The sequence below is a fragment of the Hyla sarda genome, chromosome 12, assembly GCF_029499605.1.
Source record: "Hyla sarda isolate aHylSar1 chromosome 12, aHylSar1.hap1, whole genome shotgun sequence".
NCBI lineage: Eukaryota > Metazoa > Chordata > Amphibia > Anura > Hylidae > Hyla > Hyla sarda.
In genome coordinates, this window is record NC_079200.1 from 38710961 (window position 1) to 38729035 (window position 18075).

The 18075-nt window shown below is 42.1% G+C and overlaps 2 protein-coding genes across 2 annotated transcripts in view; one reads left to right on the forward strand and one right to left on the reverse strand.

The window, feature by feature from the left end:
• The window catches only part of SPOP (speckle type BTB/POZ protein), a 92663-nt gene extending 91843 nt beyond the window's left edge, over positions 1 to 820 (forward strand). Inside the window, exon 11 of the mRNA XM_056549408.1 lies at positions 34 to 820. Within this exon, the coding sequence (XP_056405383.1) occupies position 34 (1 nt within the window). The 3' untranslated portion in view covers positions 35 to 820. The remainder of the gene's footprint in view (positions 1 to 33) is intronic.
• Positions 821 to 959: 139 nt separating this feature from the next.
• Positions 960 to 16215, reverse strand: NXPH3 (neurexophilin 3). The gene is made up of 2 exons (XM_056549409.1): positions 15691 to 16215; positions 960 to 2352 (listed from the first exon to the last, which is right to left on the reverse strand). Exons 1-2 carry the CDS (start codon positions 15742 to 15744, stop codon positions 1603 to 1605), a joined length of 804 nt encoding a protein of 267 aa, XP_056405384.1. The 5' UTR covers positions 15745 to 16215; the 3' UTR covers positions 960 to 1602.
• Positions 16216 to 18075: the final 1860 nt, after the last annotated feature.

Here is an 18075-nt window from a genome sequence, read left to right on the forward strand (position 1 = left end):
TTGTAATACTATTTTGTATGGTTTTTACCTTAGAATTGTATTCTCGCGAGATTTTCTTACCTATTTATTGTGGTGGTGGTGATTTGCACTATGCTTGGCAAAGGAGGTGTGTCCTCTGAAACGTTGCAGACATTCATACCAGACCCTCGGTGAATGGAGTTGGCCGCATGAGAGAACGCTGGTGCAGGTGCACTTGGAAAACCAGACACCATTGATATCTCCTATCTACACCTTGCGGACTTGTTGTCACAAATTGGGTGAATATTCTATGCTGGATTTGTGTATTTTGGATGAATCATATATAAAGAATTGATGCATATATTAGCGTATGTGACTTTTTCTTTTCATTGAAAGTATACTGGGTCTTGAGCACCCAGCCACTACGCTCCCCATCCTGATACCACCTGTCCCGTATTTTCTATTGAATGACAACTTTATGTAATAGACATGAAACCCATGTGGTTAAGATTTTCCAGTGGCAAAACTGGAAAGTGAGAAACACATATAAGCCTAATGTAATAAATACAAATAAATCCTGGTAGAGAAAATTAATTTACATTGTAGGAGAGAGGTAAGAGAGTAATTGACGTATAGCTTATTACATGACTGGTTGAATTACCTTGTAATAGGAATCACGTCTCTATGAAATGTGACAGGCTTGTGGATATGTGCTGTATAATATAAGAAAATTGCTGCAATGACCACTAAATTTCAATTAGAATTGTTCAATCGGCTCCATATAACTTACAATGGGAGGTTAGGCCTAAATATATTCTTTTTGGCCAATTTTCTGTGAGTCCTTTCTTTCAGAATTATTTCCCAGTTTGGTTGACTTACCCAAGCCATATATATTTTATGCCAACAACTTAATATTAGGATCAGCTATGAACGCTTGTAGGATGGGAGGTTATAATGGCTACAACTTATGAGTCTGTTGGATGACCCCAGTTTGGATGTGGTTCTACATGTCTTTCTCTGTTTCCATGAAGTTCTACAGTCTCCATAGTCTTTATTTTAGGATATGCATCTTTTCACCACACATGTAGGCAACTCTCATGATGTAGATACATGAACAAAACTAATCTATTAGAGAGTGAGATGATGCTGGACACAATGGTGCTGAAACATCGAGGTCACAAGGTACTTAACGACTGACAAGTTGGCCGAATATTCATACATAAAACACAGGACATTTGCTATGAAGGATGGACTTGTAGTCAGCTGATTAACTCGGCTCTACCATAATCTTCAGAACCATACTTCTGGATTAGTTTGCTGTTACCATAAATCTGGGTTTGCACTAGAAGACATTGTATCTGGAGACATAATGCACCCACCAAACCTCTACTTTTTTGGTGTCTGGGAGAATCTATTAGTTCATTTTATAGGGCAATATCAGTATAGCATTTATATACGTATGTATATTGAAGTGGTTTTAATTTCACATCCAACACATCACTTACACAGCTTTCTGTCCACTGTCTCCACAAATACATACACCACAATGGACCAGACCAAGGCACAGGAAGTCCATAAAAGATAGACCCAATTTTAGCCCAATTTAGGCTATTCCACAGCCATGAGCTCACAGTTTCCTTATCTTCAGCCTGAGGGTGAATACGGAGAGCTGCTGTGATAGTTATAGTCAGGGCAAACCTTTTGCACTAGTCTATAATCTGTTGTGTAAAAGGAGACATATACACAAACAATCTTGAATGGGTGAGAGCATGTCCATGAGACCTTGCTACGAGTTTGCTGCTGGTGGCAGGTCTTTGATGGGTCATGAGGACATAAACCCGTCTTAATTGCTTTATCTACTTTTTCAAATTCCACTCGACAATTGAAGATTTTTGACTCCTTTGCTTCAGCATACATTTGCTGCTCCAAGTCAAAGTCAAGGACTTTGGAAGGTGGTACAAGACTAACAGAAACATTCCCTTGGCCTGTAGAGTTGTGGAGAAAGTAGACACTGAAGGACCCATTCCCATGATCCACTACTTTTCCTGTGATGAGAAGGTTGAGCTTTACTGTCTTGATATTGGAATAAAAATCCCCCCAACCAAAGATTTTCTTGGCTCTTCCTGTTGACCTTAGCACAGACTGACGTCGATTCCTAGCTGGAACTGGGGGTTCTGGATTATGGCCCAGCTCTGAAAGACTGTTCAGGACATCCCAAAATTCAGGAGAGTTGGATAGAAGTTGTAGGATGGTGGAGTTTGAGGGGCTTGAGCTACGAGATCGGGATGGAGAAGGGGACCGTCTCCTGGGGATTCGAGGCCTGGAATTGGGCTTTGCATCTGACTGATCTTCATCATCTGGGTCACTAGAAGAGTCTTCTTGGCCACAGATTACCTGGTGATGAAAAAGACAATGACCTCTATCAGTAAAGAAACCTAAAATGGTGCATCATCAAGCAAACAGTATTCCCTTCCCTCACCCTTTGTTTCTTCTTCAGTGCCTTGTACTCTCTTAATCTTGTCTCCGCTCCTTTCCTTTATTGATAGGCCCTCACCTGAATCCCCAGCAGTAACAGATGCTGCAGCTGATAATTAGTGATACTGAGTACTAATCAGTGTAACCAGTTTAATGAGAGCTGAGTAATGTGCATCCACCTGACCTACACCCCCTGGGTATCACAATGTCAAAGAGCTACTTGAAAAAAGAGACCACTACACAACTCACAGCCGCTCTGTGGTAACTGCAGATGTCACAGCAATGTGCTTTCAGCTACGGAGGGCGCAGACTCTTAATATCACTGTTATACAGCTAGCACCTTCGTACAAAATATCATCTTACTATTCACACTTACAGCATGACTTATGAGTGCCAGTTATGAACATATACAATGTACTTTTATCATAAACAAAATGTCACATAAACATACAATAACAGGTCAAAACTAATTTAGAATTTTTGAAACCCAATGGTATGCGTGTGTGACCTTGGTGGGAGTAACTTTTTAAAGGGGTTGTCCGGGCAATATTTTTTTTAAAGGTAAAGTGAAGGAGACAAGCTAAGCTCTGTGATAGATAGGTTTATATAATATGCAGCAAGATTTCTGAGTAAAGAGTCCAGACAAGACCCCTAGGAGAGACAGTGAGGCCGGGTTCACACTGAGGAATCTCCAGACAGAATTTCCACCAGAGATCCCGTGGGTGGCGCTAGGACTGCGCAGACTGCATTGCCATTACCACGGACGGCAATGCATATCTGAGCCGATCTTTCGGCGGATCCGCTCAGAAATGAATTGCCGTCTATGGGGATGGCAATGCAGTCTTCAAGGTCCTAGCGCCGCCTGCGGGATCTCTGGCAGAAATTCCAATGTCAACCAGGCCTTAGAGTCCTTCTAACCCCATTTACACAGTGATTTATTTACTATGTAAATCAATAGATAAGGGCACTGTAAGCAGGACTCTCTCTGTCTCTCCTAGGAGTACTGTCAGGATTTACACTGCTTTTTACTCAGAAACTCTGCTCCAAATCACATAAACCTATATATCATAGAACTCAGCTTTACTACCTCTATCATATCTTGCTCTCAAATAGTTCAGCTGAAATCAATGGGCATGTTCACTTTATAGGTGCCCAGGCTGGGGTCCAGACAATAAAAACCACCGTGTCAACAGTGCCCAGTCTTACTGTCAAGAAGATCCTGGTCTATTTCTCAATCTAATGAAGTGCCCAGTGCCTACTAAGCAGACCACCAATGCATCCAGTGATTGGCTCAACGGGCACTTCCTTGTGCCAAGACCAAGGCCAGGACATGTTATTCAGTGGGACCAGGCACCATTGGAATAGCAGCAGGGGATCAAAGCAGGTGAGAACATATTTTCTTTTATTGTTTTTACTCCAGACTGAGGACATTTTACTGTAAAGTGACAACTCCCTTGACAATTCATTTAATTAATAGATAATGTAAATGAGTTATAATTGTTTTTTTTTTAGAACTGCTATTGAGGACCATGTAGGCAAGGCAAGGATGTCATAAGACAAGATTCCTGAGGGGGCCCAAAGGCATCAGAGCAACATATCTAAAAGTATTTTAGGTGCAGAGGTAAAGGGGGTGTACAGGTGGCAGTTGCATTTGGACCTTGATGCAGCAAATTTATTAGTATTTGAAATGGCAGGTGTTACGGCGAGCGCTCCGGCCGGTCACACTGGCTGTGAGTGCTCTCTTCCTCTGTCCTCTGGGGGGCCCGGGATTTGCATTGCGGGACGCGCCCGCATGAGAATCTCGGGCTGTCACTCACCTCCTCCTTCTTCTGATTCCTCCATGTTCACACACTGCCAGCATGCGCGTCCCCGCCTCCTAGGGCGTGCGCACTGGAGTTCTGAGATTTAAAGGGCCAGTGCACCCTTAATTAGTGTTTGCACCTGTCCCTTCTCTATAAGTATGTGCACCTCCCGCTACCTCTTGCCCGATCTTGGTTTGCCTAGTGCCCTAGTGAAAGCGTTTCTTATGTCTTGCCTTACCGTGTTCCTGACCTACCTGCTCCATGACCTGACCTTGCTCCTGTGCCGCCTGCCTACTGACCTCTTGCTACGTCCCTGTTCTCGCTACCCTTCTGCCAGCCCTGACCTTCTGCTATCCTGACTACTAGTTGCCATATTCCTTCTGTACCACGTTTTCTCCTCAGCAGCCTGTGTGGACAAGTCATGTCAGGGGTAGTGACCTGGGTGCCGCCTACTGCAGCAAGTCCATCCTGCTTTGCGGTGGGCTCTGGTGAAAACCAGTGCTACCTTAGACTCCCCTCCCTGACATGGACCACGCTATCATTCACACAGGCTCAGTGGATCTACTACCTCCCTGCCGGTAACAGCAGGTAAAGGCTCTGTTACAAAGTTTGCTTCAATTTAGGCGTCTGGTCAGAGACGTAGTTAAGCTTTCCTTTACCTTCAATTTCCTGCCCTAGCTCAAGGCAGTCTGGCTTTTTGCCACCCCAAATGAGAGACATGTTTCAGCAGCTACTCTAGAGCTCTACATATATCAATTTGGGAGAGTAACCCAAAAGAGCCAGGCAAATAATAGCAAAACAGCAGTCAGAGACAGTGACACATACAGATAATTCAAACGGCTTTTCCTGTCTTTTTTATTTATTTATTTTTTACAAGCAGAAAAGAAAATATAGGGGGAGATTTATCAAAACCTGTCCAGAGGAAAAGTTGCTGAGTTGCCCATAGCAACCAATCAGATCGCTTATTTCATTTTTGAAAAGGCCTCTAAAAATGAAAGAAGCGATCTGATTGGTTGCTTTGGGCAACTCAGCAACTTTTCCTCTGGACAGGTTTTGATAAATATCCCCCATAGACTTTAGCTTCACGCTTAAAAAAAGCTAAATAAATCCAGAATGCCAAATATTAAATACACAGAACTCTCCCCTATCTATGTAAGTGGCTTATTACCAGCCACCCAGCAAAAAAGCCATCAATAATGGTTTACTTACACAAGGCAAACATCCCCTTTTGAGGCTACACACTTCAGGACTTTAAAGGGGTACTCCGGCACTAAGACATCTTATCCCCTATCCAAAGGATAGGGGATAAGATGCCTGACCGTGGGGGTCCCACCACTGGGGACCCCCGTGATCTTCCACGCCGCACCCCGTGCTCGCTCTGGGTCTGATTACTAGCGATCACAGGGACAGAGCATAGTGATGTCATGGCTCCGCCCCGTGTGACGTCACGGCCCGCCCCTCAATGCAAGCCTACGGAGGGGGCGTCATGCCCCCTCCATAGGCTTGCATTGAGGGGGCGGAGCCGTGACGTCACTATGCTCGATCCCTGTCATTGCTAGTAATCAGACCCGGAGCGAGCACGCTCCGGGGGCTGATGCTAACTGGGTGCGGCGTGGAAGATCACGGAGGACCCCCACGGTCAGGCATCTTATCCCCTATCCTTTGGATAGGGGATATGATGTCTTAGCGCCGGAGTACCCCTTTAACTCTCATCAGAAGTTCTGCACAGTCACAGCTTGCAAACTGAGATACACCTAAAGCCCAGTATTTAGCTTTCTTTAGCACCTGTGCTGACCATGGCCACACTAAAAACCTGGACTGTTCCAGGAAGGGATATGAAAGGACCCACTACCAACCTTCCTTTTATTCTATAAAAATCCAGGCATGAAAATAGGACTTGCCAAAGTCCTTACCATGATAAGTCTTGACAGGGATATTAAAGGGGTACTACTGTGGAAAACTTTTTTTTTTTAATCAACTGGTGCCAGAAAGTTAAACAGATTTGTAAATTACTTCTATTAAAATATCTTAATCCTTCCAGTACTTTTTAGGGGCTGTATACTACAGAGGAAATGTTTATCTTTTTGGATTTCTCTCATGTCATGACCACAGTGCTCTCTGCTGACCTCTGTTGTTCATTTTAGGAACTGTCCAGGCCAGTAGAAAATCTCCATAGCAAACATATGCTGCTCTGGAAAGTTCCTAAAATGAACAGCAGAGGTCAGTAGAAAGAACTGTGGTCGTGACATCAAAGAAATTCAAAAAGATAAACATTTCCTCTGTAGTATACAGCCCCTAAAAAGTACTAGAAGGATTAAGATTTTTTTTTTATAGAAGTTATTTACAAATCTGTTTAACTTTCTGGCACCAATTGATTAAAAAAAATATATATAAGTTTTCCACGGTAGTACCCCTTTAACTATTTCTGGATTTCCCATATATCCCCCAGCTTTCCCTGGATGATATATGAGCTTTCTGAAACCTTGTATCCACATATGACCTTGTGGAAATATAGCGTCCCTGTCCATCATTGCTGACACAGTCTCAGAGTTTTAAGAGATCTAGACCCACCTCTCCTAGACTTGGTACCTGATACCTGTTTTTCCTACCCAGGTCCTTCCTACCTTGTGACTGGATAATGGAAAAGTTATCATACTGCTTGGTAAAAAAAAAAAAAAGTATACAAAATCCTGAAATTATTTTAAAGATTGTAAAACAGTACAGTTCTTTATACCAAATAAATATGAAAACCTATATTTAAACTGGACAATCATGTACATTATTAAGTGTACTAACTACCTGGTATCTGAGTGATAGGTTGTCATACAGTAAAATATAATAGCAAATCCAGGAGAAGTTTTAGATATTGAAAAACAATAGATCCATCTTTCCTAGAATTAAAACCTGATATCAGTTCTTCCTACCCGGAATTTATATATATATATATATATATATATATATATATATATATATATATATATACATACACACAGTATCTCCCATAAGTGAGTACACCCCTCACATTATTGTAAATATTTTATTATAACTTTATTTGACAACACCGAAAAACGAACACTCTGCCACAATGTAAAATAGTAAGGGTACGTTCACACTGCCGAATTCTCGCAGAATTCCATGCAGTGAACAGTACCATCAGTGTGAATGGGTCTTCCCGAGACCTCTTCACACTGCGGAATTTCATGTTCATACTTTGCGTGGAATTCTGCAAGTACTCGCAGAATTCCGCAAGCGGAGATTCCGCATTGTGAACATACCCTAAGTCCCCTTAAAATAACTCAACACACAGCCTTTAAAGGGGTACTCCTGTGGAAAACTTTTTTTTTTTTAAATCCACTGGTGCCAGAAAGTTAAACAGATTTGTAAATTACTTCTATTAAAAAATCTTAATCTTTTCAGCACTTTTTAGGGTCTGTATACTACAGAGGAAATTCTTTTCTTTTTGGATTTCTCTGATGTCATGACATCTCTGCTGACCTCTGCTGTCCATTTTTGGAACTGTCCAAAAATAGCAGGAGAAAATCCCCATAGCAAACATATGCTGCTCAGGACAGTTCCGAAAATGGACAGCAGAGGTCAGCAGAGAGCACTATGGTCATGATATCAGAGAAATCCAAAAAGAAAAGCATTTCCTCTGTAGTATATAGACCCTAAAAAGTACTGGAAAGATTAAGATTTTTTAAATAAAAGTAATTTACAAATCTGTTTAACTTTCTGGCACCAGTTGATTAAAAAAAAAAAAAAGTTTTCCACAGGAGTACCCCTTTAATGTCTAAACCTTGGCAACAAAAGTCAGTACACCCCTAAGAGAAAATGTTGAAATTGGGCCCAATTAGCCATTTTCCCTCCCCGATGCCATGTGACTTGTTAGTGTTACAAGGTCTCAGGTGTAAATGGGGAGCAGGTGTGCTATTTGTGTTATCACTCTCACACTCTCTAATACTGATCACTAGAAGTTTAACATGGCACCTCATGACAAAGAACTCTCTGAGGATCTGAATTTTTTTTTTGTTGCTCTACAAATTTGTTGCTATAAGAAGATTGCCAAGACCCTGGAGCTGAGCTTCATCGTGGTGGGCAAGACCATACAACAGTTTCACAGGACAGGTTTCGCTCAGAACAGGCTTTGCCATAGTTGACCAAAGAAGTTGAGTGCACTTGCTCAGAATCATCTCCAGAGGTTGTCTTTGGGAAATAGACGTATGAGTGCTGCCAGCATTGAAGGGGTGAGGGTTTTATCAGCCTGTCAGTACTCAGACCATATGCCGAGCACTGCATCAAATTGGTCTGCATGGCTTTCATCCCAGAAGGAAGTCTTTGAATGAAGCACAAGAAAGGCTGCAAACAGTTTGCTGAAGACAAACTAAGTCTAGTCTCGGGCTGCATGAACGCTGCTGGCACTGGGAGCTACAACTCATTAAGGAAACCATTAATGCCAATATGTCCTGTGACATACTGAAGCAGAACATGAGCCTCTCCTTTCAGAGATTGGGCCACAGAGTGGTATTCCAACATGATAACAATCCCAAAAACAGATCCAAGATGACCACTGCCTTACAAGACCCAAACCCTATTGAGCATCTGTGAGACATTCTCAAACGGGAGGTGGGAGAGTGCAAGGTCTCATCCAGTAACTTCTATATGTTATGGAGGAGAGGAAGAGGACTCCAGTGACAACCTTTGAAGCTCTGGTGACCTCTATATCCAAGAGGTTTAAAGGGGTACTCCGGTGAAAAACTTTATTTTTTATTTTTTTTATCAACTCGTGCCAGAAAGTTAAAGGGGTACTCCGGTGCTTACACATCTTATCCCCTATCCAAAGGATAGGGGATAAGATGCCTGATTGCGGGAGTCCCGCCGCTGGGGACGCCCGTGATCTGGCACACGGCACCCCGATTGTAATCAGTCCCCTCCCGTAGGCTTGCATTGAGGGGCGGAGCGTGACATCACACGGGGGTGGAGGCGTGACATCACACGCCACCAGCCCGGTGGTCGCCTGTAATCAGACCCGGAGCGAACACGCTCCGGGGACTGATTACAAATGGGGTGCCGTGTGCAAGATCACGGGTGTCCCCAGCGGCGGGACTCCCGCGATCAGGCATATTATCCCCTATCCTTTGGATAGGGAATAAGATGTGTAAGCACCAGAGAACCCTTTTAAACAGATTTGTAAATTACTTCTATTAAAAAAATCTTAATCCTTCCAGTTCTTATTAGCTGCTGAATACTACAGAGGAAATTATTTTCTTTTTGGAACACAGAGCTCTCTGCTGAATCACGAGCACAGTGCTCTCTGCTGACATCTCTGTCCATTTTAAGTACTGTCCAGAGTAGGAGAAAATCACCATAGCAAACATATGCTGCTCTGGACAGTTCCTAAAATGGACAGAGATGTCAGCAGAGAGCACTGTGCTTGTGATGTCAGCAGAGAGCTCTGTGTTCCAAAAAGAAAATAATTTCCTCTGTAGTATTCAGCAGCTAATAAATCCTGGAAGGATTGAGATTTTTTTAATTGAAGTAATTTACAAATCTGTTTAACTTTCTGGCACCAGTTGAATTAAAAAAAATAAAAAGGTTTTCACCGGAGTACCCCTTTAAGGCAGTGCTGGAAAATAATTGTGGCCACACGAAATATTGACACTTTAGGCCCAATTTGAAAATTTCTACTTAGGGGTGTACTCACTTTTGTAACCACGGTTTAGACATTAATGGTTGTATGTTGAGTTATTTTTAGGGGACACAACATTAGAGACAGTTATACAGGCTTTGCACTCACTACTTTACATTGTAGCATAGTGTTATTTCTTTAGTGTTGTCACAAGATATAATAATGAAATATTTACAAAATTGTGAGGGGTGGAGTCACTAATGGGAGATACTGTATATAATGTGAGGGGTGGAGCCACTTATGGGAGATACTGTATATAATGTGAGGGGTGGACTCACCTATGGGAGATACTGTATATATAATGTGAGGGGTGGACTCACCTATGGGAGATACTATATATAATGTGAGGGGTGGACTCACCTATGGGAGATACTGTATATAATGTGAGGGGTGGAGTCACTTATGGGAGATACTGTATATATAATGTGAGGGGTGGACTCACCTATGGGAGATACTGTATATATAATGTGAGGGGTGGACTCACCTATGGGAGATACTATATATAATGTGAGGGGTGGACTCACCTATGGGAGATACTGTATATAATGTGAGGGGTGGAGTCACTTATGGGATATACTGTATATATAATGTGAGGGGGGAACTCACTGATGGGAGATACTATATATAATGTGAGGGGTGGAGTCACTTATGGGAGATACTGTATATAATGTGAGGGGTGGAGTCACTTATGGGAGATACTGTATATAATGTGAGGGGGGAACTCACTGATGGGAGATACTGTATATACATTATGAGGGGTGGATTCACTTATGGGAGATACTGTATATACATTATGAGGGGTGGAGTCACTTATGGTATATACTGTATATATGGGAGATACTGTATATATAATGTGAGGGGTGGACTCACTTATGGGAGATACTGTATATATAATATGAGGAGTGGACTCACTTATGGGAGATACTATATATAATGTGAGGGGTGGACTCACTTATGGGAGATACTGTATATATAATGTGAGGGGTGGACTCACTTATGGGAGATACTGTATATAATGTGAGGGTGGAGTCACTTATGGGAGATACTGTATATATAATGTGAGGGGTGGACTCACTTATGGGAGATACTGTATATATAATGTGAGGGGTGGACTCACTTATGGGAGATACTGTACATATAATGTGAGGGGTGTACTCACTTATGGGATATACTGTATATATAATGTGAGGGGTGGAGTCACTTATGGGAGATACTGTATATATAATGTGAGGGGTGGACTCACTTATGGGATATACTGTATATATAATGTGAGGGGTGGACTCACTTATGGGAGATACTGTATATATAATGTGAGGGGTGGACTCACTTATTGGATATACTGTATATATAATGTGAGGGGTGGACTCACTTATGGGAGATACTGTATATATAATGTGAGGGGTGGACTCTCTTATGGGATATACTGTATATAATGTGAGGGGTGGACTCACTTATGGGAGATACTGTATATAATGTGAGGGGTGGACTCACTTATGGGAGATACTGTATATATAATGTGAGGGGTGGAGTCACTTATGGGAGATACTGTATATATATTGTGAGGGGTGGACTCACTTATGGGAGATACTGCATATATAATGTGAGGGGTGGAGTCACTTATGGGAGATACTGTATATACATTATGAGGGGTGGATTCACTTATGGGAGATACTGTATATACATTATGAGGGGTGGAGTCACTTATGGGAGATACTGTATATACATTATGAAGGGTGGACTCACTTATGGGAGATACTGTATGTATAATGTGAGGGGTGGAGTCACTTATGGGATATACTGTATATAATGTGAGGGGTGGAGTCACTTATGGGAGATACTGTATGTATAATGTGAGGGGTGGACTCACTTAAGGGAGATACTATATATAATGTGAGGGGTGGAGTCACTTATGGGAGATACTGTATGTATAATGTGAGGGGTGGACTCACTTAAGGGAGATACTATATATAATGTGAGGGGTGGACTCACTTAAGGGAGATACTGTCTATACATTATGAGGGGTGGAGTCACTTATGGGAGATACTGTATATAATGTGAGGGGTGGAGTCACTTATGGGATATACTGTATATAATGTGAGGGGTGGAGTCACTTATGGGAGATACTGTATATACATTATGAGGGGTGGAGTCACTTATGGGAGATACTGTATATACATTATAAGGGGTGGAGTCCCTTATGGGAGATACTGTATATATATATATATATATATATATATATATACACAGGTGAAACTCGAAAAATTTTAATATCGTGCAAAGTTTGTTTATTTCAGAAATGCAACTTCACAAAGGTGAAACTAACATATGAGAGAAACTCATTACAGGAAAGCAATATAGTTCAAGCCGTAATTTGTCATAATTGTGATGATTATGGCTTACAGCTCCCCCACCCAATTACTATGATTTTGGGAGCCATGTCCTCTGCTGGTGTTGGTCACTGTGCTTCATTAAGTCCAGGGACAACGCATCCGTCTACCAGGAGATTTCGGAGCACTTCCTTTCCTTTTAAGCTACATTAATGAAATACAATGGACTTTTGCACAATATTCAAATTTTTCGAGTTTCACCTGAGTGTGTGTTTGTGTGAAAGCCAGAAGAAAATTTTTAATATTAGAATATTTTTTTAAATATAACATGATGAATACTATTAACATAACTGCCAGACATAATATTGGAGAACTTCATGAAATAACATTACAACTAGTTATATCATGGTCTTCCAACAAGAGGAGCCATGTGAACAACAAAGTGTCAGCTCTGTAGTCAGGACAGGTGGCATGGCTAGTCAATATAATCCATGGCTGAAATAGTTAATTTTTTACAAAGGGGGGATAACCATGGTGACAGCTAGGTGGGGGCAGCTGGTAAATGAGCTAAGTCCATAGGGAGTTGTTTTGACGGAGAGCAACACACAAGATACACAAGAGTGAATCTTGATACAAAATAGCAGAGGGACATGGCTCATATAAGATCTATAGAAGACTATACCAGAGTGGTAAATCCCACCAGACAGCAGAAATACATTACAATAGTTCTCCGGGAACGATGACAGACCAGGGTGATAACACTAAACCGCCTAATGCATGCTCACAAAATAATACAGATGTATAACTGAGCCAATGAATGCATAATGTAGTAGATACATGAAGGAGATCAGCCCAACACATGATCGTAAAACATAAATTCTAATATAAAATTAATTGCTACATCAAAATAGGCTCAGAACTGCAGATCAATGGTGAAAAGCTGTAAATATAGAATAATGAGGCTCGTGCCGCCGCCTGACGGCGACGGATAATTAATGACAATGGAAAAATCACCAGATATTGAATTGTATAATCTCGCAAGACAATAGCGGCCTGGAAAGTTTAATGAAAGCATCAAATGTATCCTTGGGGTCGGGGCTATTCTGTTATATACTATTCTGAAACTATCACCTCTAATGACTTCTATTGACTATCTCCTAGTAGTGAATGGCAATAAATGGGAATATGCCTCGTAGAGTGTCTCACAATGTATAGGATGTAAAGCAAGATCCTTAAAAAAAAAAAAAAAAACAATTACTCTATACAATATTGTGATGGAAATCAGGGGATAAAAAAAGAAGACATGACTACAAAATGGCAGCTACTAGAAAGGGTAGCATCTGCTAAATGAGCCCACAAACCCGTGGAGACCTACAAATGCTACACACAGCCACACAATAACACGATCAAGTAGGAAGGTCAGCTCTGAATGTGCCTGTCCTGTATACTGAAGATCTGTCTTATAAGGAACTTATACCAGTTCACCCAAAGGTCAATAAAGATTGGGTAGAAATCCTTAAAAACTGCTCGCCCCAAGTCAACATTAGAAACCACATAATTCTCCAGCCTGTCCAAATAGCCTACAATCGATAAGGTCACTTGATATAGAAAGCCACAATCTGAGACTCTGTGCCTCGAAGAGGATCACTACAATCAATAGGTCATGGTATGGAAGAATTTCCCAAAACTGCCTCATCCACTAGAATGGAGGGTTGACCCAACATGTTCATGTCAATGGACACACTCGTGTGGTCTGAGTTGTAAATAAGACTCTCATTATTCCAATGGGATTCCCATTGGGACATGGCTTTTACCCTAGAGGTCAGGTCAATATTGATGGGTCATGGAAGGCCCATTTATACTCTGTTCATATCTGAAGATGGGAGCTAATTTGCTCAGTAAGGAGTCATTCATAATGAATCACATTTGTCGATGGCCCCGAGCCCTACACGAGACTAAGCATCTGACCTTTATGTAATCTTACGAGGTCAAGACTTGTACTCATTAATTAATGAGGGTGATAAGATGAACACCCACAAGCCGTTCCACCTTCTTAGTTGCCAAATGACAACTATATAGCTGAGACGTTATGTGGAAATTCCCCACAAATCATCATCCTCCTTGAAATAACATGCCTTTTTTTGTCATTTTAGGAATATTCTTGCATTTCTTTAAATGATCAATTTGATCCAGTCCACAGATTGGATCCTTCATATGTGATTGACCCATCAAACGCCATTGTCATCAGGTCTGGACAGTTTTATACGGAGCTATCATTTAACCTATCAAAAGACGGCGGCAAAGCTCTTCTCCCTCACAAGATTCATTAACCCTTTAAACATTCCCATCTCAATTACATCTGGCTGATCATAGGCGACACTGCCCCTTTAGCCTGTCAGTTCCATGTCCATGGCTGTAGACCTTCTAATTCTAACCAGACCGACCCATAGACCACTTGGTCAGATTTGAAATTTACTTCATTTACTTACACTGTTAACCTTCTTACTATGTGGTCTCTAAATCTTGACATAAAATCATCCTGTGAAGTCTGAAGACATTTACTTCTTCTCCGGAATTACCTTTTAGCCCAATAAACATCTCCGACCATAGAGCGCAACCTTTGATAATCCCATGAAAACCATTCACAGGACCTCTGTTACATACTAGAGTAATTGATGTAACCCATAAAATGTCTAATATTTGGTGGTACTGCCTCTTTAACCCATCAAAAAATGTCCTGGTTTGTAAAGCACCACTCCTACAGCAGACCTTGTCATTAGATCTCCCGACTATACATAGAATTCTCCTTTTAACCCCTGAATAACACATCCATTATAATGACCCTTCTTCTCGTTTCTCACGTCCTTGTATTGTGCTCTATTATCCAGCCTGTTTAACCAACTAAACAAGCTCCAGTCTGAAGCTCTATATGGTCTGCTACGAGACGGACTCTTTAACCCTTGAAGCATCTCTCTGACTCCAGACCCCACTTGATCGCTCCGTTACATACCCCCATCCAGAATCCTATAAGAAAATCAATCTTTCTCTGTATTACGTTTACACTATCCAGCTCTTACATCGTTCTTACCACATCACATACACATCCAATCTCATATTTCCCACACGCCCCCTATACACTAGCATATGTACATATACTGTCATATTACGTGACTTCAAGGAGCAACAGGTAGTGGGGAATGTTTAACATAAGCCCCCCTGCTGACAGCCCCCTCCATCATTCCCCAATCTGACCCTATAGACACACACTGGATTGTCCATGATACACAGAGCAGAGGAGCAGCAGGTGTGATAACATGCATACAGCAAGGAGCAGGGGGCACAAGACAGGGCACACAGGAGGGTAGGAGACACCACATTTATGGGGCGGTACAGGCACAGCCGGGGAGAGATAAACACAGGTTCTCCTTTATGTCTTACTTACCAGATAGATGCTGCCTTGAACCAGGAATATAAAACAGCATTGTGTGAGCTGCATGTTGCTCAGTGGCTGAGTCTTGAGGCGTACACTCACCTGCGTTCAGCATCCATGTATATCTGTGAATACACAGCTAGAGATATATACACAGCTTGGATGCTCCCTGACCACCTCACTTGTGCTACTCCCTAGTCTTGCACTTCTCCAGTTCCCCCCTCCCCTACATAGGTGGCTGCACTCTTCTCGTCTCCACTTCTTCACTCTCTTTGACCATCACCTTGGTTCTGTCTACTCTTCTCCTGCTCCTGGCACTTGCTGTGTCTCAGCTGCCTCCTTGCACCTGCTCGCCTGTCTCCTTGCCTGCCTTGCCTGGCTGTCACACACCTTTCTCCTCTTCTCCAGGTCTCTCATTGGTTCATCCCTTCTCTGCTAGTCCCCTCGCTTTCTCAGTCATCCCTCTCCTGCCAGGTCTCTCTCCTCTCTCTCTTCCTCAGGGTTTGTCACCCGCTCCTGACTCTCCCTCCCTCTTTCCTTGTGTCTTTCTCTCTCTCTATCTGACCTTCTATCTCCCTCCCTTTTTCTCTCCTCCCCTCAGACACTCTTTTACTGTCTGTCTCATTTCTCATCCATCCCTCTATACTTCTTACCCCCCTCCACTAGCCCACCTCTGTACCTTTCCATACAGTGCCCACCCCTTCACTTTTATCTTCTGTACATTCACCTACTACCCCCTCCCTGTACCTTTTATTTTCTTTATGCAGTCTATCACCCAGAGTGGTGCCCATAGTCTCTCTCACCCAGAGGTGGTACCCAATTTTGAGATCTGCTCTGGTCAGATTACATAATGCCCCCTAGCACAACTGGAAGTGAACAGTATTTTTGCTCAGTTATGCAAATTGGTGCCAGGTTACCAATACTGCATCCTCACCTCTCCCTCCTCCCTCTCCCCTGTCTAACACTCTCCTGCTCTTTCTGTCTCTTTCCTTATTATCCATGTCTCTCTCTCTCTCTCTCTTTCTCTCTCTTTCTCTCTCTCCTTCTCTCCCTCTCTCTCTCTCTCTCTCTCTCTCTCTCTCTCTCTCTCTCTCTCCCTCTCTCTCGTCTTTCCCGCATGCACTGGGTCAATATGCCAGGTTAGAGACAAGGCTTTTCCAATTAAATTGATGTTTAGACAGACATTTTCATTCTCTGCGTGTTAGTGCCAGGGAAAAGAGGGGGGTACCGGCCGCTACTCCGAGCTCTGCGTTCATTTGTGATTTACAATGAACAAACTGTATAGGGGCATAAAAGATGTAAGGAGGAAGAGGAGGGATTGAGAGCGAGAAGTTGTGTGGAGAACTAGGAGAACTGTATGATGTTTTACAGAGATGAATATACAGATAGGGGAAGTTATAGAAAAGGCTATATGGAGTGATATAGGGGAAGTAATGTAGAATAATAGGAGGAGATATAGAGGAGGTTATATGGAGTAATAGGAGATATAGGGAGGTTATATGGAGTAATAGGAGGAGATATGGGGGAGATTATATGAAGTAATAGGAGGAGATATGGGGGAGGTTATATGGAGTAATAGGAGGAGATATAGGGGAGGTTATATGGAGTAATAGGAGGAGATATGGGGAGGTTATATGGAGTAATAGGAGGAGATATAGGGGAGGTTATATGGAGTAATAGGAGGAGATATGGGGGATATTATATGGAGTAATAGGAGGAGATATAGGGGAGGTTATATGGAGTAATAGGAGGAGATATAGGGGAGGTTATATGGAGTAAAAGGATGAGATATAGGGGAGGTTATATGGAGTAATAGGAGGAGATATAGAGGAGGGTATATGGAGTAATAGGAGGAGATATAGGGAGGTTATATGGAGTAATAGGAGGAGATATAGAGGAGGTTATATGGAGTAAAAGGATGAGATATAGGGAGGTTATATGGAGTAATAGGAGGAGATATAGGGGAGGTTATATGGAGTAATAGGAGGAGATATAGGGGAGGTTATATGGAGTAATAGGAGGAGATATAGAGGAGGTTATATGGAGTAATAGGGGGAGATATAGGGAGGTTATATGGAGTAATAGGAGGAGATATAGGGGAGGTTATATGGAGTAATAGGAAGAGATATAGGGGAGGTTATATAGAGTAATAGGAGGAGATATAGGAGAGGTTATATGGAGTAATAGGAGGAGATATAGGGGAGGTTATATGGAGTAATAGGAGGAGATATAGGGGAGGTTATATGGAGTAATAGGAGGAGATATAGGGGAGGTTATATGGAGAAATAGGAGGAGATATAGGGGAGGTTATATGGAGTAATAGGAGGAGATATAGCAGAGGTTACATGGAGTAATAGGAGGAGATATAGGGGAGGTTATATGGAGTAATAGGAGGAG

What these genes read in the sequence shown, in the direction of transcription:
- NXPH3 (XM_056549409.1), bottom strand. Translation starts at nt 15,744, where the DNA reads ATGCAGCTCACACAATGCTGTTTTATATTCCTGGTTCAAGGCAGCATC. An exon ending in TTCAAGGCAGCATCTATCTG is followed by an intron (nt 2,353 to 15,690) that starts GTAAGTAAGACA and finishes TTTCATCACCAG; the next exon opens with GTAATCTGTGGCCAAGAAGA.